At 45.8% G+C, this 12,973-nt stretch overlaps 1 protein-coding gene across 1 annotated transcript in view; it reads right to left on the bottom strand.

Moving 5' to 3' along the window:
* Positions 1-265: 265 nt before the first annotated feature.
* LOC120997556 (hemoglobin heart muscle subunit alpha-type-like) overlaps positions 266-12,973 on the bottom strand; it is a gene marked incomplete at its 5' end in the record, with an annotated part of 35,488 nt that continues 22,780 nt past the window's right edge. The window contains one exon of the mRNA XM_040427647.1: positions 266-376. Coding sequence (XP_040283581.1) covers positions 266-376 — 111 coding nt within the window. The remainder of the gene's footprint in view (positions 377-12,973) is intronic.

Here is a 12,973-nt window from a genome sequence, read left to right as displayed (position 1 = left end):
ACCATGCCCTGCTGTAGGCTGTCTGGAGGGCCGCAGATTGGGCATCCCTGGTCTACTGGATTTGGTGATGTAGACGCCATTATTAACCAAATTCACGGCAACAGAAGCTCAGACTAAAAATACCAGGAGACGGGATGTACAAGTATATAATATTTATTACAGAGATCAGGAGAAGAGATTCCAGGTCAGGGAGCAGTCATCAGTATCATGGAGTACAGATGCTTGTTACAGGAGACAGACATAGATCTGAGAAGAATCCTCCGGGTCAGCTGGAGATCAGGGCAACAACAACTTCATTGAGGAACTTGTCACAGCCAGACTTGTCCACATCTGGGAAATGCTTGACGATGACCTCCAGAAGACAACCACACAGCAGCTGGGGATGGATGATGGGAGTCACTGCACACAACTCTTATAAGTGCTCATGCACACAGCCGTATAATTGCAGATCAGATGTGGAGATTGAAGATTTGTTATTGATATTACCTAGATTCCATTTTGCCCAGAAATGGCACCACTTATCCATGGGTTCTGTAGTGCAACACCATTGACAGTGATTGTCGAGGAACTGCAATACCAGATACAGCCATGGTCAAGAGTGGCACCATTTTAGCAGACTTTCCGATCCCCACTGGACAGATCTGCTCCTCACTTTGATGGTGTCCACACTGAGCTTCAGCTTGTTGGTGTGCAGCTCCCGCAGTGTGGCCAGAAACGGTAGAATCGCTGAAAGAGGAGGATCTGAGGGTACAACCTCTATCAGCACACCACTGAAGGAAGGTCTTGTATATCCTTGAGTAAGCTTTGTTTGTAGACTCCGCCCTGGAGTGTGAAATGGTTCTCAAGACCTCCACAGAAAGCCCTCTAGCTTCTAGTAGGGACCGGTCAATCTCCAGGCTGTCAGGTTGAGTTTCCTCAGATCTAAGCAGGGGCCTGTGTCCTGATACACAAGGTCCTGCGTTAGGGGAAGTCTCCAATATGTGCCCTGACTCATCTTCATGAGATGGGTGAACCAAGACCTCTTCGGCCAGAATGGTATTATCGCAATGACCGGGGTCTGGTCTTGCTTAATTTTCGGCAATACCGTTGGTATCATGGAAATTGGAGGGAATATGTAAGCCAGCCTGAATCTCCATGTTATGGATAGAGCGTCTATCGCCAGAGGATTGTCCTCCTTGTAGAGCACGGGTGTCAAACATGCGGCCCGCAATGAATATGTTTGCGGCCCGGCAAAGATGCAGCATCGCAGACTATGTATGAGTCTGGAGAGAGGAGGGGCTGTAGTCCGTAACTAGGGGCGGGGCCCGTTGCAGTCACTGTACTCTTACACCGGGCCCCGCCGCTCACCAAAGTATTTATAAACGTGAATCCTTATCCTGTTATTAAGTTGAACTAACGCTGCGCTCTCCCATGTTCCCCTGTATCCCCATAGCACTTACTTAAGCTTCAATAGCAGGCAGAGCGGACGGCAGCAGTAACGTCACTCACTGACGTAGAGCGCCTGCTCCGCCCCCTTTATGAATGATGCAGGCGGAGCAGACGCGCGACGTCAGTGAGTGACATTACTGGTGCCGTCCGCTCTGCCTGCTATGGAAGCGTGTTCGTAAGTGCTGTGGGGATACAGGGGAACATGGGAGAGCGCAGCGTTAGTTCAACTTAATAACAGGATAAGGATTCACGTTTATAAATACTTCGGTGAGCAGAGGGCCGGTGTATTGGGGGACACTGTTATGAGGGGGAACTGTGGATGACATATAGCAGTGTCATCCACAGATCCCCCCCATAACAGTTCCATCCACAGATCCCCCCACCTCATAACAATGCCATCCACAGATCCCCATAACAGTGCCATCCACAGATCCCCCATAACAGTGCCATCCACAGATCCCCCATAACAGCGCCATCCACAGATCCCCCATAACAGCGCCATCCACAGATCCCCCATAACAGCGCCATCCACAGATCCCCCATAACAGTGCCATCCACAGATCCCCCATAACAGTGCCATCCACAGGTCCCCCATAACAGTGCCATCCACAGATCCCCCACATGACAGTGCGTCATCCACAGATCCCCCATAATAGTGTCATGCACAGACCACCATTAATTCAAAGCCCACCAAAAGCACAACTTTTGGTTAAAAATATTTTTCTTATTTTCCTCCTCAAAAACCTAGGTGCGTCTTATAGTGAAGTTTAATATATATATATATATATATATATATATATATATATGTCTCACTTGTGTTATTGGGCAACGGGATGTTGGGGGTCAGCAGTCATGAAACAACAATGTTGTTCTATGAAAATGTACGATTTTTTTTATTTATTTTTTATGCGACCCACATAAACTTAAATTTTGTTTTTTTGGCCCATGTTAGCCTTCGAGTTTGACATGCTTGCTGTAGAGGGAGCAGAATCTGTCCACCTTGGCGTTCAAGCGGGTCGCCATCAAGTCGATCTCTGGAGTACCCCACCGGAGTGATCTGGGTGAAAACGTCTCTGTTCAATGACCATTCGCCTGTAAATGGCAGACCCCGACTCAGCCGATCTGCAACTACGTTGAGATTCCCTCTGATGTGAACAGCCGAAAGGTGGGATAGACTGGTTTCTGCCCAAATAAGAATTAAACCAACTTCCTGGAGGAGAGGTTGAGATCTTGTGCTTCCCTGTCTGTTGATGTAAGCGACTACCGTCGTATTGTCTGAGCGGACTCTTAACGCCTTCCCGCGGATAAGAGGAGCAAAGCGGTAGAGAGCGAGACGAACTGCTCTCAATTCTCTCAAGCGCTGGAGAGACTGAAGAGCCAGCTGAAGATGAGAAAAGAACATCTAGAGTGGTGGCTTTTAAAAGCCAGTCGTCTAGGTATGGCACGATTTCTAGCCCTAGAAGCCTGAGCTGGGCGACAATCGGAGCCACAACTTTTGTGAAAGTGTGGGGATCGGAAGAAATGCCAAAAGGCAGCACAGCAAACTGGTAATGTTTTACCAACCCTCTTATGGAGACCGCAATTCCTTAAAATCTCCTGTGAGCTGGGTAAATGGGGATATGAAGGTGAGCATCCTTCAGATCTAAGGTGATCATTAGATCGCCGAGGTTTAGGATGCTGATGAGTGATCGAATGGTCTTCATTCTGAAGCGCTTTGGTCTTATGAACCGATTTAGGTAACGCAGGTCTATGATCATGCGCCAATGCCCGACGGCTTCGGGACTAGAAAAACGGGAGAGTATACTCCCAGCCCTTGTTCGCGAGGAGGAACTTCCTCTAGGGCCCTTTTTTGAACATAAAAGGAGGACAGAATCCTCTAAGATAGACTGTTTTCTCTGGTTTAGGGTTCTGGTTAAAACAAATTTCTCTTGGGGAGGGGACAAAAAAAATCTATTTTGCACCCCCACATAATTATTTATAGGACCCACTGGTCCGGAATATTTTGCAGCCAGGCCTGCTGAAATAAACTTAGATGACCTCCAACCGGAGGGGAACTGAAATTCTGAGCATCGCACAGACGATTTGGAGGGGAAGGGGGAAGGTAAGCGGGAGAGTCATAGATCCGCTTTACGGTCCTTTCCACGACGCGACCCCATCCGCGTCTGGACGACTCCTGACGTGTGAGACCTTGAGGGGCCCTGGGTTCTAGAACTTCTGGGCCTACTCCGGCCTCGAAAGGATTGTTGGGGGAGGGACTTCCCCTTTTTATCCGCCAGGCTCTCCATCATCTTATCTAATTCTGAACCAAAGAGTCTTCCTGGTTCATATGGTAAGCGACACAGACTGAACCATAGGGGCCGCCGACTGGCGGAAGAGAGAGCCATGCCTTTGGCGGCTAATTTCAGGTGCTGTGTGGAAGCGTCACACAAAAAGTCAGTTCCAAGGAGTAAGGTCTTGAACTGGTCTAGCACGTCAGTTCTGGAGACTCCAAATTCCAGGTCCGACTGAATTCTGAGAACGCGGGAGCGAACAAACTCCGTGACTTCTGAGGAAGCAACTGCAACTGAAGCAGAGGCTGCAGCTGCAGAATAGCTGCGCCTCAGAGTGCACTTGCCCTCCGATCTAATAAATCCTGAAGGTTGCTTCAGTCATCAGAAGGAACTAAGGTCCTCTTAGACAACTTGGAGATCGCCATATCGACCTTCGGAGGCAGTACCCACAGTTCTGATTCCGACTCCTGGAGAGGAAACATCAGTTTAAATCTCTTCGTGAGAACTGGACCTTTTTTAGGATGCTTCCATTCAGTTAACATAAGCTTTTTTAAATCTTTATCCACTTTAAAGGCCTTTAGCCCCCCTAGAGGTGGATGGTGGAGCTTCCCCTTGCTCAACATCATGATCCCTTGATCGAATGGAGCATAGAAGTCTTTGCATCTTCTCCGCAGGAAAAAGATAAGTGGCATCATCTTCATCAGAAGAGGAGGAACGGTCTTCAACCGAAATTATGTCTTCAGCCATAGGTACAGGACCTGCCGATGAAGCTCTGGGCCTCTTAGAAGAAAGGGTGCTCTTGATCGCTATAATGGAATTACCCATGAATTCCTTCATCCAGCAGAACATGTCACCCATCGTGGGTTGCGTCGGAGGAGGACGGCATAAAGGACACCTATTGAATTCATAGGAGTCCGGCATCGGCATCTCACAGTTGGCACAAGTTAGGTGCTTCTGTTAATGGGAGGATTTACCATGCTGGTCACTATTGGGAGACGCCATCTGAAAAAACAACTTGGGAAGTAGTTTAGAATAGACTCACTGCAGGCAGAGAGGGAGAGTCTGGCGTCTGCTGAGCTTTTATAGATAACAGACCATCCCCCTAGCGTAGCTCCGCCCCCCGCCGGAAGTGACCCACTGTCACTACATAAATACTTATAAAGATAAACCAGAAGGGCCCCCCCCCCCTTCGATTATATACAGTTGCAAGAAAAAGTATGTGAACCCTTTGGAATGATATGGATTTCTGCACAAATTGGTCATAAAATGTGATCTGATCCTTATCTAAGTCACAACAATAGACAATCACAGTCTTCTTAAACTAATAACACACAAATAATTAAATGTTACCATGTTTTTATTGAACACACCCTGTAAACATTCACAGTGCAGATGGAAAAAGTATGTGAACCCCTAGACTAATGACATCTCCAAGAGCTAATTGGAGTGAGGTGTCAGCCAACTGGAGTCCAATCAATGAGATGACATTGGAGGTGTTGGTTACAGCTGCCCTGCCCTATAAAAAACACACACCAGTTCTGGGTTTGCTTTTCACAAGAAGCATTGCCTGATGTGAATGATGCCTCACACAAAAGAGCTCTCAGAAGACCTACGATTAAGAATTGTTGACTAGCATAAAGCTGGAAAGGGTTATAAAAGGATCTCCAAAAGCCTTGCTGTTCATCAGTCCACGGTAAGACAAATTATCTATAAATGGAGAAAGTTCAGCACTGCTGCTACTCTCCCTAGGAGTGGCCGTCCTGTAAAGATGGCTGCAAGAGCACAGCGCAGACTGCCCAATGAGGTGAAGAAAAATCCTAGAGTGTCAGCTAAAGACTTACAAAAGTCTCTGGCATATGCTAACATCCATGTTAGCGAATCTACAATACGTAAAACACTAAACAAGAATGGATTTCATGGGTGGATACCACAGAGGAAGCCACTGCTGTCCAAAAAAAACATTGCTGCACGTTTACAGTTTGCACAAGAGCCCCTGGATGTTCCACAGCAGTACTTGCAAAATATTCTGCGGACAGATGAAACCAAAGTTGAATTGTTTGGAAGAAACACACAACACTATGTGTGGAGAAAAAGAGGCACAGCACATCAACATCAAAACCTCATCCCAACTGTGAAGAATGGTGGTGGGGGCATCATGGTTTGGGGCTGCTTTGCTCCGTCAGGGCCTGGACGGATTGCCATCATCGAAGGAAAAATGAACTCCCAGGTTTATCAAGACATTTTGCAGGACAACTTAAGGCCATCTGTCCACCAGCTGAAGCTCAACAGAAGATGGGTGTTGCAACAGGACAACGACCCAAAGCATAGAAGTAAATCAACAACAGAATGGCTTAAACAGAAGAAAATACGCCTTCTGGAGTGGCCCAGTCAGAGTCCTGACCTCAACCCGATTGAGATGCTGTGGCATGACCTCAAGAAAGCGATTCCCACCAGACATCCCAAAAATATTGCTGAACTGAAACACTTCTGTAAAGAGGAATGGTCAAGAATTACTGCTGACCATTGTGCACGTCTGATCTGCAACTACAGGAAACGTTTGGTTGAAGTTATTGCTGCCAAAAGGAGGTTCAACCAGTTAATAAATCCAAGGGTTCACATACTTTTTCCACCTGCACTGTGAATGTTTACATTGTGTGTTCAATAAAAACATGGTAACATTTAATTCTTTGTGTGTTATTAGTTTAAGCAGACTGTGATTGTCTATTGTTGTGACTTAGATGAAGATCAGATCACATTTTATGACCAATTTGTGCAGAAATCCATATCATTCCAAAGGGTTCACATACTTTTTCTTGCAACTGTATGTAAATCTGAGGCAAAAATACTAATTTAGGTACAGCAGGGCCGAAGCGCAGCTAAAACAGCCGCTGAATTTACGACGCTGACCTGAAAGTCGTCATCTGACGCACTTCCGGGTATCGCGCGCATAACGCCGAACGCGGCAGCAGGGACCTCGGCCGAGTACAGGCTGAGCCCAGGGGGATATCGCCGCGATATAAAGGTCCCAACAGGCCCCCCTACCATCTAACTGCGGCAGAGGCCGCAATCCGGCAGAGCCTAGGAAAAAACGGCCACAAGGACCAAGAACTTGTCAGCAAACGAATCAAAAAGGTAACAGGACAGACAAAAAAGCACTGGTTTAAGGGCGGGCGTCCCTTTATAGGGGGTGGGTTATTTGTTTAATTGTCTTGGTAGCAATTTTAATCAATAAAAATTCCACCTGTCCTTCCAGTTTCACAGGGGAGAACGCCCCACTTGTGCTGCTGGTAAGAGAAAGCGAGTGTTTTTGCTCCTCTTGCATTTTTTTTTTTTTTTAAACACAACGGGGGAGTTTTATCAAAACTGGTACAAAGGGAATCTGGCTGAGCTGCCCATAGCAACCAATCAGATTTCACCTTTTATTTGTCAGAGCTTCTTTGGAAAATGAAAGATAGAACATAAAAAGCGCTTCTACTAAGCAAAAACAAACAAACAAACAAACCACATTTTTCTGGCATATTTTTAGTGGGAGAAAACGATGCCAGAGAGAATGTGTGTGAGGAGGAAACCTCGGGGTGGAGTAACACATGGTAGCGTTATCACTGTTGGGGGCACTGTAGGGGGCAGTATTACTAATGGGAGCATTCTAGAAGGGAATTACTATTGGTGGGACTATGAGGAGCACTATTACTATGGGGGCACTCATTTTTCTTCAGGATAGTATTTGGGGGTATCGGGGGGCACAGCAAGCAGCAGGATAAGGGCTCATGCACACCGTGGCCATATCACGGGCCACATACAGGGGGTCCGCAATACAAGGGCATCACTTGAATGGGTCTGCAATCATGGAGATGCGGAATGGAGGCATGGATCAGAAGCCTACGGAAGCACTACGGAGTGGTTTTCTGTCCGTGCCTCCGCACCGCAAAAAAGTAGTGCATGCACTACTTTTTTGCGATGCGAACCGTCGGATGCGGATCGCGGAACCCATTCAAGTGAATTGGTCTGCAATCCGCATGTGGCTGCCCCACAGTCGGTGCCCATGAATTGCAGTCTGCCGCACGGGCCCGGCCAGCACACGGTCGTGTGTATGAGCCCTAACACTGTGGGGACTCCAGGTTGGGGGATGATGATAGAGAAGGGAGGAAGCTAAGACGTCTGTGTGTCACACTCTGCAGAGACGAGGCGGCTGAGAAAAGATGTACGGACCAAATGGAGAAGATGATGACAGAGAAGATCTACATCTGAGGAGACGTCATCTGGGAGGCCCTGGAGGTGAGAGGTACGTGTAGTGTCCCACTAGGTAGGCGTGGGCACTACACAAGGGTCAATTGGTTCACGTGTTACTTCTGCTCACAAGGGACAGTAATATTATATTTAACTATGCATTTAATGTATTTACATGTGTGTTTTTACATGCAATGTTTCCCCTGTGTCATGCATAGCAGGCCTATTAGGGTGTAGTTAGGCATCCTAGACACTAGAGGGAGATAGGGAGCCCCTAGTATAAATGTCCAGGCCCAGACAGGGAGGAATAAGATCATAGTCAGGAGTCTGTGGAGACAGAAGTGAGAAGGTACCAGCCAGAGATATGCTGAGGGCCTCCTCCTGACATGCAGCTGGATAGTCCTAGCTACGTCCAGGAGGCTAGTGAAGAACTCTAGCCTGCCTGTAGATCAAGTGAGCCGCAGTTAGCTCAGAAGACACCCCAGTAGTAGGAGATGCACCTCCTGGGAGCAACCTGGAGTATCCCTCACAGCAAGGACAATACCACAAGTACAGCTAAGTAACCTGAGGGGCAGAAGTGTTTGATATAAAGCAAGTGCCAATACTGGAGGAAGGATTATATACATAGTAACATATAGTACATAAGGCCGAAAAAAGACATTTGTCCATCCAGTTCGGCCTGTTATCCTGCAAGTTGATCCAGAGGAAGGCAAAAAACCCTGTGAGGTAGAAGCCAATTCTCTCCACTTTAGGGGAATAAAAAATTCCTTCCCGACTCCAATCAGACATCAGAATAACTCCCTGGATCCCCGACCCCTCTCTAGTAGCTATAGCCTGTAATATTATTAAGCTCCAGAAACACATCCAGGCCTCTCTTGAATTCCTTTATTGTACTCCCCATCACCACCTCCTCAGGCAGAGAGTTCCATAGTCTCACTGCTCTTACCGTAAAGAATCCTCTTCTATGTTTGTGTACAAACCTTCTTTCCTCCAGACGCAGAGGATGTCCCCTCGTCACAGTCACAGTCCTGGGGATAAATAGATGATGGGAGAGATCTCTGTACTGCCCCCTGATATATTTATACATAGTAATTAGATCTCCCCTCAGTCGTCTTTTTTCTAACGTGAATAACCCTAATGTTGATAATCTTTCAGGGTACTGTAGTTGCCCCATTCCAGTTATTACTTTAGTTGCCCTCCTCTGGACCCTCTCCAGCTCTGCTATGTCTGCCTTGTTCACAGGAGCCCAGAACTGTACACAGTACTCCATGTGTGGTCTGACCAGTGATTTGTAAAGTGGTAGGACTATGTTCATATCACGGGAATCTATGCCCCTTCTGATGCAACCCATTATCTTATTGGCCTTGGCAGCAGCTGCCTGACACTGGTTTTTGCTGCTTAGTTTGCTGTTTATTAAAATTCCTAGATCCTTTTCCATGTCAGTGTTACCGAGTGTTTTACCATTTAGTATGTACGGGTGACTTGCGATTTTTCCTTCCCATGTGCATAACTTTACATTTATCAGTGTTAAACCTCATCTGCCACTTATCTGCCCAAGCCTCTAATCTATCCAGATCCCTCTGTAGTAGTATACCGTCCTCTGTAGTATATATATACAGTATACTGTCCTCTGTAGTATATATACAGTATACTGTCCTCTGTAGTATATATACAGTATACTGTCCTCTGTAGTATATATATACAGTATACTGTCCTCATCAGTGTAAATTACTTTACACAGTTTAGTGTCATCTGCGAAAATTGATACTTTACTATGCAAGCCTTCTACAAGATCATTAATAAATATATTGAAGAGAATAGGGCCCAATACTGACCCCTGAGGTACCCCACTAGTGACAGTGACCCAATCTGAATGTGTACCGTTAATAACCACCCTCTGTTTTCTATCACTGAGCCAGTTACTTACCCACTTACAGATGTTTTCCCCCAGTCCGAGCATTCTCAGTTTATATACTAACCTTTTATGTGGTACAGTGTCAAATGCTTTGGAGAAGTCCAGATATACGACATCCATTGATTCGCCGCTGTCAAGTCTAGAACTTACCTCCTCATAGAAACTGATTAAATTAGTTTGACATGACCGATCCCTCACGAAGCCATGCTGATATGGCGTTATTTGCTTATTTCCGTTGAGATGCTCTAAGATAGCATCTCTCAGAAAACCTTCAAGCAGTTTACCCACAACAGATGTTAAACTTACCGGCCTATAGTTTCCAGGATCTGTTTTTGGCCCCTTTTTGAATATTGGCACCACATTTGCCATGCGCCAATCCTGTGGGACATTCCCTGTCAGTATAGAGTCTGCAAATATCAGAAATAAGGGTCTGGCTATGACATTACTTAATTCCCTTAGAATACGGGGGTGTATGCCACCCGGTCCTGGCGATTTGTCTATTTTAATCTTTTTAAGTCGATGATGTACTTCTTCCTGGGTCAGACAGGACACTTTTAATGGGGAATTTATTTTTGCATTCTGCATTTCATCTGACAATTTATTTTCCTCAGTGAATACATTGGAGAAAAAAATATTTAACAGCTTTGCTTTCTCCTCTTCGCTCTCTGCGACTCCCCCCTCATTACTCTTTAAAGGACCAACACCTTCAGATTTATACTTTTTAACATTTATATAATTGAAGAACATTTTACGGTTAGTTTTACTCTCTTTGGCAATTAATCTCTCGGTCTCTAGTTTGGCCGCTTTTATTTGTTTTTTACATGTTCTATTTTTTTCCTTATAGTTTTTCAGTGATTCCGTGCTACACTCCTGTTTTAGTGTTTTATATGCTTTCTTTTTGTCATTTATTGCTTTCTTTACAGTTCTATTTATCCACATTGGTTTCTTTTTGTTCCTTAACCTTTTATTACCATACGGTATGTACCTCTCACAATGAGATTTTAGGATGTTTTTAAAGATATCCCATTTTGTGTCTGTATTTGTGAGGACTTTGTCCCAGTTAGTTTGGCCTATGGCCTCTCTTAGTTGGCTAAATTTAGCTTTTTTGAAGTTTGGTATTTTTGTTCCTCCCTGTAGAAACGCTCTTTTGAATGATAATTGGAAGGTTATTACTTTATGGTCACTATTTCCCAGGTGTCCCCCAACCTGCACGTCTGTTGTTCGGTCAGGTCTATTGGTTAATACTAAGTCCAGTATGGCCGTCCCTCTAGTCGGGTCCTGAACCAGTTGGGAGAGGTAATTGTCTTTGGTTATTGCCAAGAACCTGTTTCCCTTATGAGATATACAAGTTTCAGTTTTCCAGTCTATATCTGGGTAGTTGAAGTCCCCCATAATAACCACCTCATTATGATTTACCGTCTCGTCTATCTCGTTTAGTAGTAGATTTTCTGTGGACTCAGGTATATTAGGTGGTTTATAGTAAACTCCTATTAGTAATTTATTGTTGTTTTTAGCTCCATGTATCTCTACCCACAGTGACTCCACATGTTCATGTCCCTCACTTATATCTTCTCGGACTGTGGGCTTTAGACAGGACTTTATATAAAGGCAGACCCCTCCACCTCTCCGGTTTTGACGATCCTTTCTAAACAGACTGTAACCTTGTACATTAACTGCCCAGTCATAGCTATCATCCAGCCATGTCTCAGTTATTCCCACTATGTCATAGTCCTCCTCACACATCACTAATTCCAGTTCACCAGTTTTATTAGTCAGGCTTCTGGCATTAGTATACATACATTTGAGAGGTGTATGTATATTTTTTACCCTACACCTTTCCTTCTGAACTGTTCTAGTCCCTCCTTCCATTCCTTCCCCATTCTTATTACCTTGCCCCCGGTCTCTATCTGCACTATCTTCCCCTTCTATAACGTAATTCCCCTCCCCCCCAGTCCCTAGTTTAAACACTCCTCCAACCTTCTAGCCATCTTTCTCCCCAGCACAGCTGCCCCTTCCCCATTGAGGTGCAGCCCGTCCCTACGATAGAGCCTGTTGCCGATAGAAAAATCGGCCCAGTTCTCCAGGAACCCAAACCCCTCCTTCCTACACCAGTTCTTGAGCCACTTGTTAATCTCCCTAATCTCCCATTGCCTTTCTTGTGTGGCTCGTGGTACAGGCAGTATTTCGGAAAATACTACCTTTGAGGTCCTTGCCCTCAGCTTTTGACCTAAATCCCTGAAATCATTTTTAAGGACTCTCCACCTACCTCTAACTTTGTCATTGGTTCCGTGGACCATGACCGCTGGATCGTCTCCAGCCCCTCCCAGTAATCTGTCAACCCGATCCGCGATGTGTCGAACTCTAGCGCCAGGAAGACAGCACACTGTTCGGCGATCACGGTCGTTGTGACAGATTTCCCTATCTGTTCCCCTAATAATGGAGTCTCCCACTACCAGCGCCTGTCTGGCGTGCCCTGCTCTCCTGGTTCCCTGCTTACTGGAGCTGACATTCCCCTGACTGGCAGAGGAAGTGTCTGGCTGCAGCAGTGCCGTCCCCGGACTGACATCCCCCTCATCTGCCAAACGTGCAAACTTGTTGGGGTGTGTCAGATCAGGGCTAGCCTCCCTGGCACTCTTCCCTCTACCCCGCTTTCTAACTGTTACCCAGCTAGCTACCTCACTTTCCTCAGCCTCCTCTCTGTCACCCTCCCCCTCATCTACCCCAAAGAGTGCTTGCTCGGTGAGCAGCAAACTCTTTTGCAAATTATCAATGCCTCTCAGTGTTGCAACTTGCCCGTTTAGAGACTCAATCTGCGATTCCAAACGGGTAATTTGCTCACATCTAGAACAAAGATATACACCCTTGAACTCCTGTTCCAGGACTGCATACATCATGCAAGATGTGCACTGGACTGCGTTGTAAATTGTGCAACACATACTAAATGGGGATTACAACAGTAAAAAAGTAAAACAGTATAAATGATTTAGATTTAGACCCTGTCTGCTGTAGTCGAGGGACCACGTAAAATTAAGCCAACAACACACAAGGAAATTATATCCAACCTTAGTTTCCAAACTCCTTTTCTTCAACTCCTTGTTTTTTAACTCCACTTAATAAGAAGCCACTTAGTAGA

The sequence above is a fragment of the Bufo bufo genome, chromosome 4 (genome assembly GCF_905171765.1).
Source record: "Bufo bufo chromosome 4, aBufBuf1.1, whole genome shotgun sequence".
NCBI classification, from domain to species: domain Eukaryota; kingdom Metazoa; phylum Chordata; class Amphibia; order Anura; family Bufonidae; genus Bufo; species Bufo bufo.
This window is presented reverse-complemented; position numbering and strand designations above follow the sequence as displayed.